This window comes from Daphnia pulex, chromosome 11 (assembly GCF_021134715.1).
Source record: "Daphnia pulex isolate KAP4 chromosome 11, ASM2113471v1".
In the NCBI taxonomy this organism is placed as follows: domain Eukaryota; kingdom Metazoa; phylum Arthropoda; class Branchiopoda; order Diplostraca; family Daphniidae; genus Daphnia; species Daphnia pulex.
In genome coordinates this window covers 4,300,155-4,314,127 of record NC_060027.1, presented here as the reverse complement: position 1 = coordinate 4,314,127, position 13,973 = coordinate 4,300,155, and the positions used below count along the sequence as shown (strand labels likewise).

The 13,973-nt window shown below is 38.8% G+C and overlaps 3 protein-coding genes across 7 annotated transcripts; 1 reads left to right on the top strand and 2 right to left on the bottom strand.

Moving 5' to 3' along the window:
* Window positions 1–66: 66 nt before the first annotated feature.
* LOC124207563 (protein-cysteine N-palmitoyltransferase HHAT-like) lies at window positions 67–2,442 on the bottom strand. Of its 2 annotated transcripts, XM_046605103.1 has the most exons (10): window positions 2,322–2,442; window positions 2,207–2,251; window positions 1,765–2,132; window positions 1,488–1,691; window positions 1,276–1,417; window positions 990–1,209; window positions 811–922; window positions 661–750; window positions 451–592; window positions 67–394 (listed from the first exon to the last, which is right to left on the bottom strand). In XM_046605103.1, the coding sequence occupies exons 2-10, from the start codon at window positions 2,232–2,234 to the stop codon at window positions 279–281; spliced, it is 1,422 nt and encodes a 473-aa protein (XP_046461059.1). In that variant the 5' UTR covers window positions 2,235–2,251; window positions 2,322–2,442; the 3' UTR covers window positions 67–278. The 2 variants fall into 2 exon arrangements, with proteins under 2 accessions (XP_046461059.1, XP_046461058.1); XM_046605102.1 differs by having other exon boundaries at window positions 2,207–2,442.
* A 179-nt stretch (window positions 2,443–2,621) lies between these two features.
* Window positions 2,622–13,654, bottom strand: LOC124207562. Of its 3 annotated transcripts, none has more exons than XM_046605099.1 (18): window positions 13,545–13,654; window positions 13,316–13,351; window positions 12,945–13,248; window positions 12,787–12,877; window positions 12,291–12,716; window positions 10,212–10,308; window positions 9,398–9,746; window positions 9,237–9,332; window positions 8,951–9,170; window positions 5,271–8,891; window positions 5,065–5,196; window positions 4,850–4,995; window positions 4,555–4,781; window positions 4,324–4,490; window positions 3,859–4,267; window positions 3,522–3,763; window positions 3,183–3,431; window positions 2,622–3,097 (listed from the first exon to the last, which is right to left on the bottom strand). In XM_046605099.1, exons 10-18 carry the CDS (start codon window positions 5,364–5,366, stop codon window positions 2,645–2,647), a joined length of 2,121 nt encoding a protein of 706 aa, XP_046461055.1. In that variant the 5' UTR covers window positions 5,367–8,891; window positions 8,951–9,170; window positions 9,237–9,332; window positions 9,398–9,746; window positions 10,212–10,308; window positions 12,291–12,716; window positions 12,787–12,877; window positions 12,945–13,248; window positions 13,316–13,351; window positions 13,545–13,654; the 3' UTR covers window positions 2,622–2,644. The 3 variants fall into 3 exon arrangements, with proteins under 3 accessions (XP_046461055.1, XP_046461057.1, XP_046461054.1); XM_046605101.1 differs by having other exon boundaries at window positions 8,984–9,170; window positions 9,237–9,314; window positions 9,398–9,534; XM_046605098.1 differs by lacking the exons at window positions 8,951–9,170; window positions 9,237–9,332; window positions 9,398–9,746; ... (4 more) ...; window positions 13,316–13,351; window positions 13,545–13,654 and having other exon boundaries at window positions 5,065–5,202; window positions 5,271–5,467.
* Window positions 10,717–11,927, top strand: LOC124207564. Of its 2 annotated transcripts, XM_046605105.1 has the most exons (5): window positions 10,723–10,862; window positions 10,925–11,070; window positions 11,134–11,196; window positions 11,261–11,353; window positions 11,419–11,927. In XM_046605105.1, the coding sequence occupies exons 3-5, from the start codon at window positions 11,154–11,156 to the stop codon at window positions 11,883–11,885; spliced, it is 603 nt and encodes a 200-aa protein (XP_046461061.1). In that variant the 5' UTR covers window positions 10,723–10,862; window positions 10,925–11,070; window positions 11,134–11,153; the 3' UTR covers window positions 11,886–11,927. The 2 variants fall into 2 exon arrangements, with proteins under 2 accessions (XP_046461060.1, XP_046461061.1); XM_046605104.1 differs by having other exon boundaries at window positions 10,717–11,070.
* Window positions 13,655–13,973: the final 319 nt, after the last annotated feature.

Genomic DNA, 13,973 nt, shown 5'->3' with positions numbered 1-13,973 from the left:
CACATAAAAAATTATGTTAAACAACTGTGATTGCTATGGTTTGATTATATCATTTTAAGGCAGTTATTCAATTTTGAATTTTATTTCTGGTTATCACTATCACGGAACGGGTTAGATAGTGCTTTCCATCCGCAGTTTTTCTTAATTTATTCATTCAAATGGTTACCGCACGAGAATGAAAATTAGGAGAAGTGAAGGAAATCAACGAAAAATCAATAACAAATTTACTGGCAAAAATAACTAATTGCACTTTTTTTTCTAAATTCATTGACCTGAAATTAGTCTCGATGTGCTTGAAAAATGAGATTCTTTTTACTGCGACGACTTAGAGCCATGGAGACGTGACAGCAGCAATACATGACCATTACAATACACAGTAGCCTCAAGATTCCGCCTGTGAAAAAGCGTGGATAATAAATGCATTTCAATGCACCAATCAATTATGAATACCTTCGTAAACAGCTTTTTGGGTCAAGACGTAGCCAACTTTGGCATCCGTAAAGAAACAAAAATTGGAAAGTGCTGACACGAGGAGAAGTGGTGAAGCTACAGCTGCTTGGAAACGTAGCCAATTGGGCGTGGACCAGTTTGCCTGTCAGAATACCAACAAAAATTAATTCTATTACATAACATGAACATCAGCTCCGTTCAAGTCCGTACTTTCCAATTTGCAATAGGCCAGCAAGTAGAGGAATATTTGGCCATTGTTTCCAGACAAATGCCAAAGTAATTTGACACACACCAAATCACCTAAGTAACAATAACAATTTAAACCATTGGAAAATCTAGAGATAACTTCAAAGGTTGTACCACTGCAGTTGAAGCTCCATGCCATATACAGACAAAACCGAAACATAAAGCCGTTCCCATCAACTTCGCCCAGACTTTGTCTGAAGTCCCTTTGAATGGAATGTAGATGTAACTAAGAAATAAAATGAAGTAAAATCAATTACAAAATGAAATTTATAATTAAGCTTATGGTTTTTTACTGCAGCATGAAATTGTACAGTCCTCGATCAAAATCGCGCCACATTTGAGAATAGAGATGAATTCGTCCTACACATTTGGGAGGAGGAGGTGAATCAATATGATCCAATTTCGCCAACGAAGATGGCAATCCGTACAAAACCAAATATTTGGTCATGAAAAACTGCCCAAGCGTGTAACCGAGTCCTGCAGCCGACCAAATATCTAAGTGCCGAACAATTCCTGGTAACGAAAGAATTGTGAGGCTACTGCAATGCTGTATTAGTAAAGTCAAAATAATGAAAATACCAATGTGATACTGCAACGCGCTATGATAAAAATAATGTAAGGCAAACTGGTGAAAGAACCACCAAAAGAGGTAGCGCGCGATGAGTGCTATGCTCCTAGTTACGTGAATTAAACTACAATTCTGACTCACAGGATTTTCTAGCTTCAAAAAGGGAAAGAAATACAAAATTCTTCAGAATCATGAAACTGGTAAATACAGATGTTGTACTTACAGATGTTTTAAATTCCCGATAAAGCATTAACGGCCCCGTTGGCAATAAGGGGAGATAGAAGCAATAGTGGTAAAACTTCACAAATCTATTTTTGTAAGCATCGGAGCGACTATCAACCAAATAACTGATTGAACGAGCATGAGTCCATGCCAGAATTACCGAGAATAAATACTCTTGAGTGGAATTATCTTCAAATAGATCTGTCTTTCATTCAAAGTCTGTTTTTAACTTCAATGAATAACTTGTAATAATTTAATTCAAGATTATCTATACTTACTTTGAGCTCTGAGAATAAAGAAGAGTGCAATGTAAGTGTAAAGCTTATACAGACAAGCCAAACAAAAGCTAATGAAAAGAATTTTAAAATCCATAGGAATAGCACTGGTTGGATAAACATGAAGACTGTTAGTTGCAGTCCAAGCATGCTCCATAGCCAACAAAAAGACATGGCTGTACTTATTATAGATACTGATTGTGGATACTTTCTTTTGATTGTCAAACTAATGATTAGGTATGGGATGACAAATTTTAACCACTTAAAAAAAATGGGAGTCCACATTTTCCATTCGAAGTCAGCTGTATCTACCTGACGACCAATCCATTTCCAGCCAGAGACCAGATCTTCTGCAAGATATTGGGAAAATCCTATTTTATAAAAAGGAAATCATTGAAATAGCAACTGGTTTTTAACTTAAATAAAATAATTTAATATTTTTTACTGTCACTGGCTAAATGAAACTGATACATGGAGTAGAGCACCGATCCTGTCCATGTAAGGACATAAATAGTTAACTCTATTGAACTTTGATCTGTCATTTCATATGATTTAAATACACAGAATTTTTGACGTCCTATTTATTTGAAAGCTCTCCGCGCCAACTCAAAGCAAATGTATTGTCATCCGTTGATCCGAATCGTTTGTTATTGTTTTATACATGGTTTGAGTTCGTCGTCTGCAACAACGTTGCCAAGCACACAGCCACACACAAAAAAACTGAGCGAGAAGCGGGTAGGGCGGGTAGGGTCTGAATTTGCTGGTCGTTTTCCAAATGTAAGGTAAGCAATTAAAGTTGTGTTTACCTTCAAATTGAAATAGCATGAAAGCAGAAATAGGAAAAAACAATAAAATAAACATTCAAATTCAAATGCATTGTAATTCACAATGGTCGAGATCTGTTATTTACACGCACAAGACAAGCTCCGTTCTGCACAGGATTAGTTTTCCCCCCAAATATTACAATCATCATTCCATTCACAGAAACTCCATGGTATATTTCCGCAATGGCTTTGTCTAGCTCTTTCAATTTCGCTTTGCGGTCCAGCTCTCCTTTTTCCAAAGAAGTATGAACAAGGGTGAAGTTGTTGTTGAAACGTGAACGTGATGTTACTGTTACGGCTTCATTTAAATCACTAGCAGCGAGCATTTGAACAGGCTCTGCCAATGATTCTTCATCTTTTTTTCTCTTGACAACAGCCGAATTGAGTTTAAGTAATCCTGGGCGATAAGACTTTTCTACAGAAGGGTGTGTGGTGATTAACGTTGCACTCTTGTTGTGACTTTGAATGAAAGTAAAGAGCTTCATATGAATGAGATTATCCTGGTTATTTCCCTGTAAATAGAACACGCGAATCAAATTATCCACGCAACTGACGCAAGTGTGTACACTGTGTTATACGGTGTGAAATTAAACGAACCTCCGCTGACGAATGAGGAAAGGAATCCCTAATTAGAATAACATCTCCAAATTCTGTTCCCATTTTCATCTTCTTTTGTACTAGCTCCATTGCAGCAATTGCATCTTCTGTCGGGTCATGACCATCTGAAGAATCCTGAATGCGACGGCCACAGAATGAAGCCGCCAACACTTTGAGTTTGCTTTTGAAGGAACGCGTGCCGGTCATATTGAAAATCACGGAAGTGTCGATGATGTACGGATGAAACATCTGTCAATAACAAGAATTTAGTTCCATAACAATATTTCTCAAATTAACGAAGAAAAATAAGCTTTTTTTAGTTGAATAACAACACCATACTTTTAAGGCTTTCAAATCAGACTGTAGAGATTGGCCAACAAGAATGGCGTCAGAAGGTAACAAATTTCGTAAATCCTGCTGAACATCAGAAGGGGTCTTCTTAACATCCAGGAGTAACTCTTCGGTAATTCCTGAATATCTCGTAAGGTAATCCGCAATCGCCAAATCTGGTTTGACGTAAGTGTGATATAAAGTTTTCAGGTTTTCATCAACAACAGCCACGCGAGCCAAACCATATGATCCTATAGTTAGAAACAAGAAAATTCTAATGATGTATGCGATACAAACGTAGGGAAGGAGGGCATGATCACTCTAATATTGAATAAAAAATATTTACCATCAACACAAATGCACCATTCGCAGTCTATCGAAAACATGGGCGACTGATCAGTGACAGGATCGTATTTATTCTGAGTGAAAACAAAATTGCAACACTCTTCGTTGCCAGGCAAAGGATACAGTTCGGAGATAAGTTGAGAGGCGTTTAACAACAACTCAAGTCGACTACATTTGCTTTTGTCTTCCTGGGTAATGATATCTAAACATGTACCGCCGTTTGAAGACGTTACTTCGTTCAAATTAGCCTGCTCCTGTACTCTTGAGGCTACATCAGTTTTTATCAGATCTGATTCGTTGCACTGCCTTTTTTCCTCACTCATCACATCACCCGTCACTACATTTCCCTCTTCGGTGTTATTCGACAAGCAGTTCCTACTTGTTTTTTCTCCATCTCTTTCGGTTTTTGCCTGTGAAGAAAACAAATTTAGATTTATTATCACTTGGAAGTATAATTTCAACGCACCTCTGTTGTTTTTTCTTTCAATCCTGAAACAATTTGTTCTGAATTTATAGTTGGAATCTCTGATGAATGGCTTTCAGCAGATAATTTATCAGTATTTTCTTGAACTGGTGAGTCAGTAACTCCATATATGTACCCATCCTTACAGGCAGCTTGCAAGGAAGGATAGCCTGGAAATTCAATAGAGATCCTAGATCATTAGATGTTGGGCAAAAATTACCTACTTTAACTCACCTTCCATTACTCTTCTCTTCATTGCATAACTGAGTGGTACATAGGCTAAGGCAAGATCAAGACTAAAGCCATCACTTGCTGGATTACTCATTTCTACTACATCTTCAAAAATTTTCAGAGTCTCTGAGAAAACATCAGTATTGTTTTCTAACTCATCCACTGATACATCTTCAACAATCAAAATCAGTGTTTGTGTCAGGTTATTCCATTTGTTAAGACTGCACCACCTGACAATTTTTCAAACAGATTTCACAGATTAATGTCATTACAGTTCAGATTCAATTACTTTACTTACTTATAGTGGTCATAGCGGGAATCCCCAATAATAGTATACAAGAAAAGGGTTTGCACATCAGTCACAAGAACAGGAATGCGAGAAGCCTTGGGGACATTCAAACTGGCAGTGAGGCCCAATTGAACGAGTCTAAATACAGGGGTATACTAAGAAAACTGAATTTGATAAAAGTTTTGACTCAAGAAACTAACTTTAAATAAAAAATAAATGATTACCTGTGTCAATCTGTTTCTTTCCCTGAGTTTCGTCCTAAGTGCTTTGTATTCTTCGTCACTCAACTGACTCAACTGCAACTGCTTCTCTGGTGGCTCATCTCCTTGTTCTTCTTTCTGTGCACTCGTTATTTCCTGGAAACGAACGACAATCACAATAAAGCATACCTGCAAGGCTGCAACACGATATCTGTATGCCTCACAATTACCTCTGGCTTTTCGTCGACTTTGAAAATTGCTGCAACTCGGGATTTACGTCGCTCAATCCGTGCAGCTCTTTTCCTTGACATCACTTCACCACTCATTTTCTTTTGAAACAAGACCAGCGAAAATGTGTAATAAACTAATAATTACAATCTATTTGGTTTCTTTTACTGTCAGTTGCACATGGCACTCATGCTGTTTGTGCTGTTTGTAAAGCTATTTTCGTCTGCTATCCATGGAGGAAGAAAGAAGGAGGAGCAACTCTTCGTTAGCCCGCCCTAGTCGCACTAAAACTGCCAATTCTATTTGACTCGAGACTATTTCAACGGATTCATGAATCGTCAAAAACGCAAACCGATGCTAATTTAAAAAACTAATAATAACTAATTTTAATTGCTTCAATAACTGAACCAGTCTGATTTAGGCTCGTCTGAAAAACAGAAAAATTATAGGCGTGTCGTGTGCGGTTAAGCAAGTACTAGTAAACTTGCAATAAACGATTCGAAACGATTCAATTGGACGATGTTTAATGTAGTAAGTCGAAGCCTTTTTTGGTGGGCCTATTTGAAGACACCAATCTGTGTGCCGTTTATGCTAGTCGTGTCTCACCATCATCATGCCCAAAAGGATATTCAGCTAGCACGTCGCATCCGAGGATAGAAATTCAAAAGGTTATAATTTCTTTTCTTCTTTCTCTTCCAAGCAATAATTCCTTTTCTTTTCTTCTATTCTCAAACATTCTCGCTTAGCTTCTTGCCCTGCTGCACCCATCATTGCATCGGCCCGGTCCGGTCCGTCCGGTCATCAGTTTGAGAGATTGGGACTCGGATCATTAACACAAGTTTACTTCACTATTGATTGAGGCTCGCACTCTGGAGGAATTTTGGCCGTCGAAGTCGACGGAATTATCCGACGAACTGTCCGCCATCGACTTGCAAAATCAAATGCGAAGAATCCGTCAGTCGTTATACACTCCTCGAGTCGCGGGAAATTTACACAAGGTTTTACACTGGACTCGCAGGAATGTGTTCGCACTATACGGTCGAAGAAGCACATCATCAGCATCTTGAAAGAGTTGTTCAGTTGCTGGGATAACTAGCCTACTGCAGCTCTTGAGTGACAACGAAGAACTGCTGCGACGGACGTCTAGCAACACCAATTAACACACCAAAAGCTGGCTAATAAGCTCGCTAATAAGGTTTTCCAGCAGTGAAACCGTGTCGCCGGAATCAGCAGCATCGAAGGCCGTTTTGAATGATGAGTGGACATCAGCTTGTTGGTCCAGGCCTTGCGTCACAGTCCATTGGCTTCTGCTGCTGGTGGACAACGTCAACCTGTGCAGTTCTTCTGTTCTCGATTGACTCAACGAACTCCTGGACCCCGGCGGCCATCTGCTGGGCTTGTGCGAGCGGCGTGTCGTCATATCCCCACACAATATCCTCGTCGTCAAACCTTATCCGCAATTTCGGCTGGCCCTGCTGGAGTAGGCTACTCTGACACTGATTTGGCCTCGGTATCACGAATCCTCTGCTGCATCAACATCAACAGATTCTTCTTCATTTCCATCAGTGGGGTTGTGTCACGGATCATGGCTTATCAGCAGACGGAACTCTTTCAGGCGGCTTCGGTGATGGTGACCACCCATCAGCGATTGAAAATGTTTACCCGTTACATCATGTTCTCGCTGCCGGTAGCTATAGCCCCGTACTGGCAGCTATGTTTCAGCATTATTTTAAACAAAAATAAGGCCTGCGAGAAATTAGGCCTACGGATATTGAGCGTTCTCACGCATTCTCATTGCGAAACTACTTTTTTTCATATGCAAAATTGGGCTTGTTATTGGTGATGAATTTAATTCCCCTGATGTTTTGAAAGGGCGTTTAACCCCGAAATAGTTGACAAGTTTTTTTAAAACAGTGTAGGTTTCAAATTTCCTATACAAACGCAATTATGCCCAAACAAATATTGCGTGATCCGACTGAAATACTAATTAGCCCTGGGGAAATTTTATTGGTTCCTCCTCCTTTATTTAATGAATAAAGACTGTTATATTTGTATCGTCTTATGTACATTTGATTATTGTTAAGCGGTCCGCCTCCCCCTGAATACCCTATTCAGGTGAGTGTAGGCGGTTATATCGCCCGCATCCTATATTAGGCTACATGGCGTTATTTAAATACTCCTGGATCATGGTATTTACGCTTTCGTTTCGAAAAATATTCGATGCTGGCTGAGACTGCATCACGGCTTTGTACAGTATCAAGACAACCGCAGCACTCATGCAGGTCAAACACCCAGACGAACGAGTAGTAATTAAAATGGCATTTTTCAGATGCCATTGAAAACTCGAATCGCCCAGGTGTGTTATTCCCTCACAGTCCAGTGTACAGCTAAGTAGAAGAGTCAAAACTGACAATCTCGAGAGGATCCAGCTTCTTCTCGACACTAAATAGCAAACACTTAATCTTGATTGAAAAAACATGACATAGCACTGACTCGTATGACATGACATACATGACATGACATGACACGACATAGTATGACACACCGTTTCGATTAAGGATATAATAAAGGTTCTTCAGAACTACGAATACCTCACACTATAGTGGCTGCTGGGTTTCGAATCGACGCAAACAGGAAACACAAAATGACGGATTTCCAATAGCAATCGTGAAAACTGAACACAATATAACTACTCCTATTTCCGTCAAAACAATAACGCGTTCTTCCCCGAGAACACGTTTTTCAGTCAAGGTTAAACACAGTTACTTAACTCTTGTACAATAAAAAACAGAGTGGAGCAACGAATGAAATCAACTGGGTGAATGGCGAAATGGGTTCATTCCGCTGCATGAGGAAACCGATTTTACCGCGTAGCAATATCATCCGAATGGTAACGACTTTTCCAACATCCGTCATGGATTCCGCGTTTTCCCCTACGAGCGCACTCGATGGTTAACTTCCTTCCGAAACCCCAAAAGTTTAATGTTACGCGGTTGACAATAATAACGGAAATTTTCACGTGCAGAACTCCTGGAAATCCTGTCGAGACGGCAAACAATGTTTGGGGGACGTAAAATGACGCAACGCGCGTCATAAAACTGATGGAAAATTGAGATGGGCATCATCGAACGTAAAAGAATAATTTGTAGAAACGTCCTGCAATTACTAAATTGTGCTAAATAAATGCGGAGATCAACATCCTTGAACCTTTTCCATTTGTCGTCTTTAATTCTCATATAAAGACGGTCGATTCGAGAATAGAATCCATCACAACTACTTTGAACTCGGCTCATAGTTACTGCTCTGAATTAGTCCCAGAACTTTCAATCATTGACATGACGATGAAAACAATCTTGCTTTTAGTTACCTTTTGCGTCTCCGCAGCTCATTGCCTGGTCAGTCCTACCAAGCACTGCCGCAATTAGTTCCGGTCAACTTGGACAGCCTGAAGAAGAAGACAACGTGGTCCAGTATCGCATGGTTTCCATCGTGGAAGAACTGCAGGAACTCGGACGACATTCCCAAACGGTTTGTCCTTTCAAAGTGGAAAACAAAACCGTAGAAAACGATCATCCACTGGGAAATGTTGTGGTCGCCATCGACGAAATCGTTTGCTCAGGAACCTGCAAAAATGAAAATTGCGGGACAGGACGCAGTTGCAAACAGCTGATGACGACCTTACAGGTTTTCATTAGGAATCCGGCGACCGGTCTACCTGAAAAGATCATCTCCACCAACGTCGCAGCTGGATGTAGCTGCACACCACAAGATACTGGAGCTCTGGGCGAGGACGTTTTAAGAGCGAGATGACGATGGTTCAAATTTTGTTGACGGTTCTGCTTCAAGTCGACATTAGTAATACACTCAAAGTATTATTACGCAATAATGCCCTGTTGAAATAACTAAAAATGTACAAGTTTTCCTTTATGAAATGTAACAAACATTGATTAGCAAATAAACTAGTGTACCAATTGAATATCCAGTTGTGATCATTGATGTAAAGGTTGCTGAACTCGGAGAAAAGTGAGCACACAGTAGCTTCATACCTAGATGATACACCAAGCCTATTATCATTTTCAAAAGTAGTCAAGCTCATCAAAATGTTATTTGTTAAAAAATGTTGGTATACCTCACAACAAAAGTTGATGTTTCTACTAAACAGAGGAATCCACATCCAAATCCTTTTTAACAAATCTAAGTAATGGCAAGCATTCAAAGATTTTTTAATAATTGCACTTGAAGCATGTTGAATTTGTGCTGGATTACCTGTAAACACAGAATCACAATTTAAGAATCATGAGTATCCAAGTCGTAATACCCATTGTTTAATTTGGTTTTTTGGAGTCAGCAAAAATACTGAAAGGACAACAATATATGAAGCTGCTATTAATTTATGGTCTATCTTAAAAACCATCTGTCACACATTGCAACAGTACTTAAAACATGTAAATACAGATCTTTCTCCAAATCCACTCCATCTAGAAACAAAAAAACTGTTAATGGTGTACTTCAATTTCTAGTAGTCTTCTATCATAACAGAGATTAAATAACTATACTTAGTAAAAAAAACTGTTGATCTAAAAACAAAAACAGCACAGCTCAACAAATTTTACGAGGATGTTTACAACAAATCATAGACAGATAATAACAAATTCCTATCGTTAATCACTGTTGGTGCACATCCAAGCTTCAAGTCTCTTCGAGTTTCTGATACAACATCAGTAGTGTTTAAGAAAATCAAAGGAAAAATGCAAGTATATCAAAGCTACTTCGATAGTGAAGTTATTTTTGAAGGTCCTTAAAAACAGTCCCCAAATAGTTTGTTCATGGAAATTTGCTATTAAAATACAGCAATCACATTGCGACAAATAGTAATTTGACTAATTCTTTTGGTTTAAGCCTAGGCCAGAAGGGAAAAAATTTGCGCCATCGTCAGTTATTACCTCGCGGAAAAAAACGAAAAATCCAAAAATATGTTGAGAACGGCGACAGGCGACACGTCAATCACAATTTGTAACGTCGTCGCCATTTTGAAAGGCTCTACGGAGGGGAAGGGGCACCGTTGCGAGATCATAAAAATTGCGACCAAAGGGCGAAAGGCGAATGCAAAATCGGTAAAATAAAACAATTTTAGCAGGTTATAAATGAAAATTTGGCCGAGGATATTCTACGAAAAAGAGCCATTTGAGATTGAAACTGGATCTGTTCTTCGGAAATATCAAACATCGCTCTTATCTCACAATAAATAGCCTTTTTTTCTAAAGCAGAGCAATAGATACCTGGTCGGTTCTCGGCCGTGTTGGCTTCCCTATCCCGGTTTTAGGGTAAACGTATCCCCGATTTTCAGACATTTTAGGGCGGAGCTTGTCAGAAGTTGTGAAGTGGTAAAAATGAAACAGCGCCATCTAGTGATAAGACGTTGACTTTCAAATAATACTTTCGGCGGCCATTTTTGTGTAATATGTGAATACGGCGGCCATTATCGTGTATTACGTGAATGAAGCCTAACCATAATTTCTGTAAAAATGGTTGGCAGGTGTGCTGTTCCTGGTTGTAAATCAACATATTTCAAAGGAAATCAAAAAGAAAACGAGGTTACCCTGTTTGCAATTCCTAAAACTTCATTATCTAAATGGCGAGAACTAATTCCATGTAGTTATTTGACGAGCACCTCACGTATTTGCTCCCGTCATTTTGACGAAAGTGACTTCAAATCAGGGATTTAAATTTTGAACGTGTTCCATCCTTTCAAACGTAGGAATCGTAATGCTGGAGCAATTCCCAAACATTTTCTGATAAATGGTATTGATATTACATTTCCTGTATAATCTGTAAAGCACAGAAACTGAACCATTTTCATTTTAGATACACCTAGTCGACAAGCAATGCAAAATGTTGATGGTTTCAAATGGAGAAATAACCTTAATGGTATTTTTAAATATGTTTATTTTGTTTAATATCAAATAACGCAATTCTTAAATATGTATTGTAGTGGAAACAAATGCTAGCAATGCATCAGTAAGGAAACGACCAAAAGTAGACAAAATACCTACTACGTCTAAGAGAAAAAAATTTGACAGTACAGGTATTGATAATAGTTCTCGTTACATTTTATTTATAAGAGCAATTGCTTTAAATTTTATCTGATAGCACCCTCCATGGAAATTATTAAAGAATCAATCAACATTCCCCAGGCTGCTGAAGAAGCAATTTTTGATCCACTTCCAGATTCAATCAAGGAAAATCTTGCTGTTGTCATGGAAGATACGACAGTTGCATCACCTTCTATGGAAGCTACCTCTACTATTCAAGAATCAATGGACACTCACCAGGCTGCTGAAGAAGCAATTTTTGATCCACTTCCTGATGTAATGAACGAAAATGTTGCTGTTGTCATTGATGATTCGACAGTTACATCACCTTCTATGGAAGCAAGCTCTACTAATTTCAAGTCTAATTTTGTGACATTTCAGTCACTAGTAACTTCATCAATGGTACCAAAGAATTGGACATGGTATTTTGATCAAATTAAACAAACGATTTTTTGCATTTCGATGGATCGACTACCAAATGAAAATTATAATGTGAAAAGTGTACATTTTCAAAACAAGAAGTAGTGTATTATGTCAACGGAACAATAAACAATTTACACAACCAAACAATAAAATGTAAGAATGTTTGGACACTTACAAAGAATAAACAATTTACACAACCAAACAATAAAATGTAAGAATGTTGGGACACTTAGAAAAGACCTAGAGGTTTGACAGTTGGATACTTCTACCTTTTTATTTTGTTCACTTCTTGTAGAAAAGTAAGCTGTGATTGGTCAATGAGTTTTTCATAGACCCTTCCTGATTGGCTGGCTTCACGTAGTACCTGACACACTCACTAGAGGCGCTCATCAATTTTTCCAAATCGGACCACGTTTACCCTGAAACCGGGATAGGGAAGCCAACACGGCCGAGAACCGACCAGGTATCTATTGCTCTGTCTAAAGTATTAATGGAATTACGACTTACTCGGTTAGATAAATCTATTGCATCCCAGACTAGCACGAAATCGTCTTCATCCGCACATCAATTTACTATTCAACGCATTCTCCTTTTCAGTAGACGAGCAGCGTGGAAAAAATTGTTGCCTGGCAACGGGAAAGAGGAGCACTGGAGCACTGTTCGCCGGATCGGTATTTGCCAGCGGTTTCTTAGTTTTTTTCTAATGGACATTTTCAAATAATCCATCTTCCATGATTTTAGCGGGAAAATAAACTGGTGACACATTCCAGTTTCCACAATGGTCGAGAGCCAGAGACGATAAAGAGTTCTCGATGGTTGTTATCGCCTCCGCAATCCGGCGCTCCTGGCTGTTGAGAGCGGTTTCCGCCGCCGTCACCCATTTTATTTAGCTGCATGCTAACCACCAGAGACAAATACTCTCGCCACAATAGTCTGTTAGATGAATTATCAGGTAAAAAACTGCTGGATTCCTAATGAAGCGATGAATGTTTCGTTCGTTTACCTCAATCGCTGCTCTACGTCCCAGGGTGAACGAATGGGACTCGACTGATGCCAACGGTTCAATGCCGTTGTGGTAGACTCGGCCATCACATCTGAGAGATAAGTTCAATAAGTAAAATTAATAAAAAATGAAAAATGTCCAACAGAGACGAATGTTACCAGTGTCTGTATCGAAATTGTCTTGATCTTCTAGAAGACGAAACGGGCAATAACATTGCGAAATTAAAATGTTGAGTGGGCTTGAGGCTACCAATTACTATCCATTCACCTGACACCTATTTGATGATGTTCACGTTCAGTGAATTTGATTTCTACTATTGCCTCTGCAGAGGCAACTTTTGTCTTACTTATTCAGTTACCAGAATTGTGTGGAGTCGAATCAACCTCCTCGGGCTCCATTTTGCTTGGCAGGATTGATCTGACTTCCAGGGGAGTCAAACTCATTGAGAGGAACTTAATTCAGCTGAGAAGAGAAAGATTTTGTAAAATCATTAAATCACAATTTAAGTTTATTCAAGGGAACAACTTACTAAAATGTCTTCTGGTGCTTTGTTTCTCCTCCTGTTCTATGGTTTAGAAATAAAATGGGAAAAGCAATTCAGATAGAATGAATGTGATGGCTTTTTTAACAAGTGGTTCATTTCCCTTTATATAAACGCCAATGATCTCAAAATTAAGGTCCATTCTGAGTTTCTGACACCCACTCGAACAGCTATAGATCCTGGCGCATTGCACATATTATCGCAAAGAGGATATTACCATTTAGCTGTCACAGTCTCACAGATGTTGCATCTCGCTCACAAATCGGGTGAAATGACAAAGACAGCTTGATGACGTTGTTGCTTCTGCTTCTTAGTCCTTATTCGCTTGTTGAAAGAGCAGACGAAATTTCAATGTTTACCAATTATTAATCGATTATCAAATCGACGGAGAACTAAATATCGATACAATGTTGTTACTAGTCAAATTAGACAATTCGTTAGGAATGGAGATTGGGGGAATCAGGTATATTTAGAGCTCATATTTAGAGCTATATTTAGAAGGCGGAAAAATAAAATTTAAATTGATATAAATTAAAAATGAAATACAATTATTTTAAAATCAGAAAAGGAACAGAAAAAGTTTAAATATGACCACTAAATAGCAAGGAGAGGGAGCACATCCGCCGCTGTGTGTGTGTACTACTTG

Excerpts from the sequence above, each read along its gene's own strand:
- LOC124207562 (XM_046605098.1), bottom strand. The coding sequence starts at position 5,366 with ATGAGTGGTGAAGTGATGTCAAGGAAAAGAGCTGCACGGATTGAGCGA. Across the intron at positions 5,203-5,270 it reads AAGTCGACGAAAAGCCAGAG|TTCCAGGAAATAACGAGTGC; the intron begins GTAATTGTGAGG and ends ATTGTCGTTCGT. Across the intron at positions 4,491-4,554 it reads GAAGAGAAGAGTAATGGAAG|GCTATCCTTCCTTGCAAGCT; the intron begins GTGAGTTAAAGT and ends TTGAATTTCCAG.
- LOC124207564 (XM_046605104.1), top strand. The coding sequence starts at position 11,154 with ATGCAAAATGTTGATGGTTTCAAATGGAGAAATAACCTTAATG. Across the intron at positions 11,197-11,260 it reads ATGGAGAAATAACCTTAATG|TGGAAACAAATGCTAGCAAT; the intron begins GTATTTTTAAAT and ends TATGTATTGTAG. Across the intron at positions 11,354-11,418 it reads AAAAAAATTTGACAGTACAG|CACCCTCCATGGAAATTATT; the intron begins GTATTGATAATA and ends TTTATCTGATAG.
- LOC124207563 (XM_046605102.1), bottom strand. The coding sequence starts at position 2,303 with ATGACAGATCAAAGTTCAATAGAGTTAACTATTTATGTCCTTACATGG. Across the intron at positions 1,418-1,487 it reads ATCGGGAATTTAAAACATCT|CTAGAAAATCCTGTGAGTCA; the intron begins GTAAGTACAACA and ends CCCTTTTTGAAG. Across the intron at positions 923-989 it reads CTGTACAATTTCATGCTGCA|TTACATCTACATTCCATTCA; the intron begins GTAAAAAACCAT and ends TTTATTTCTTAG.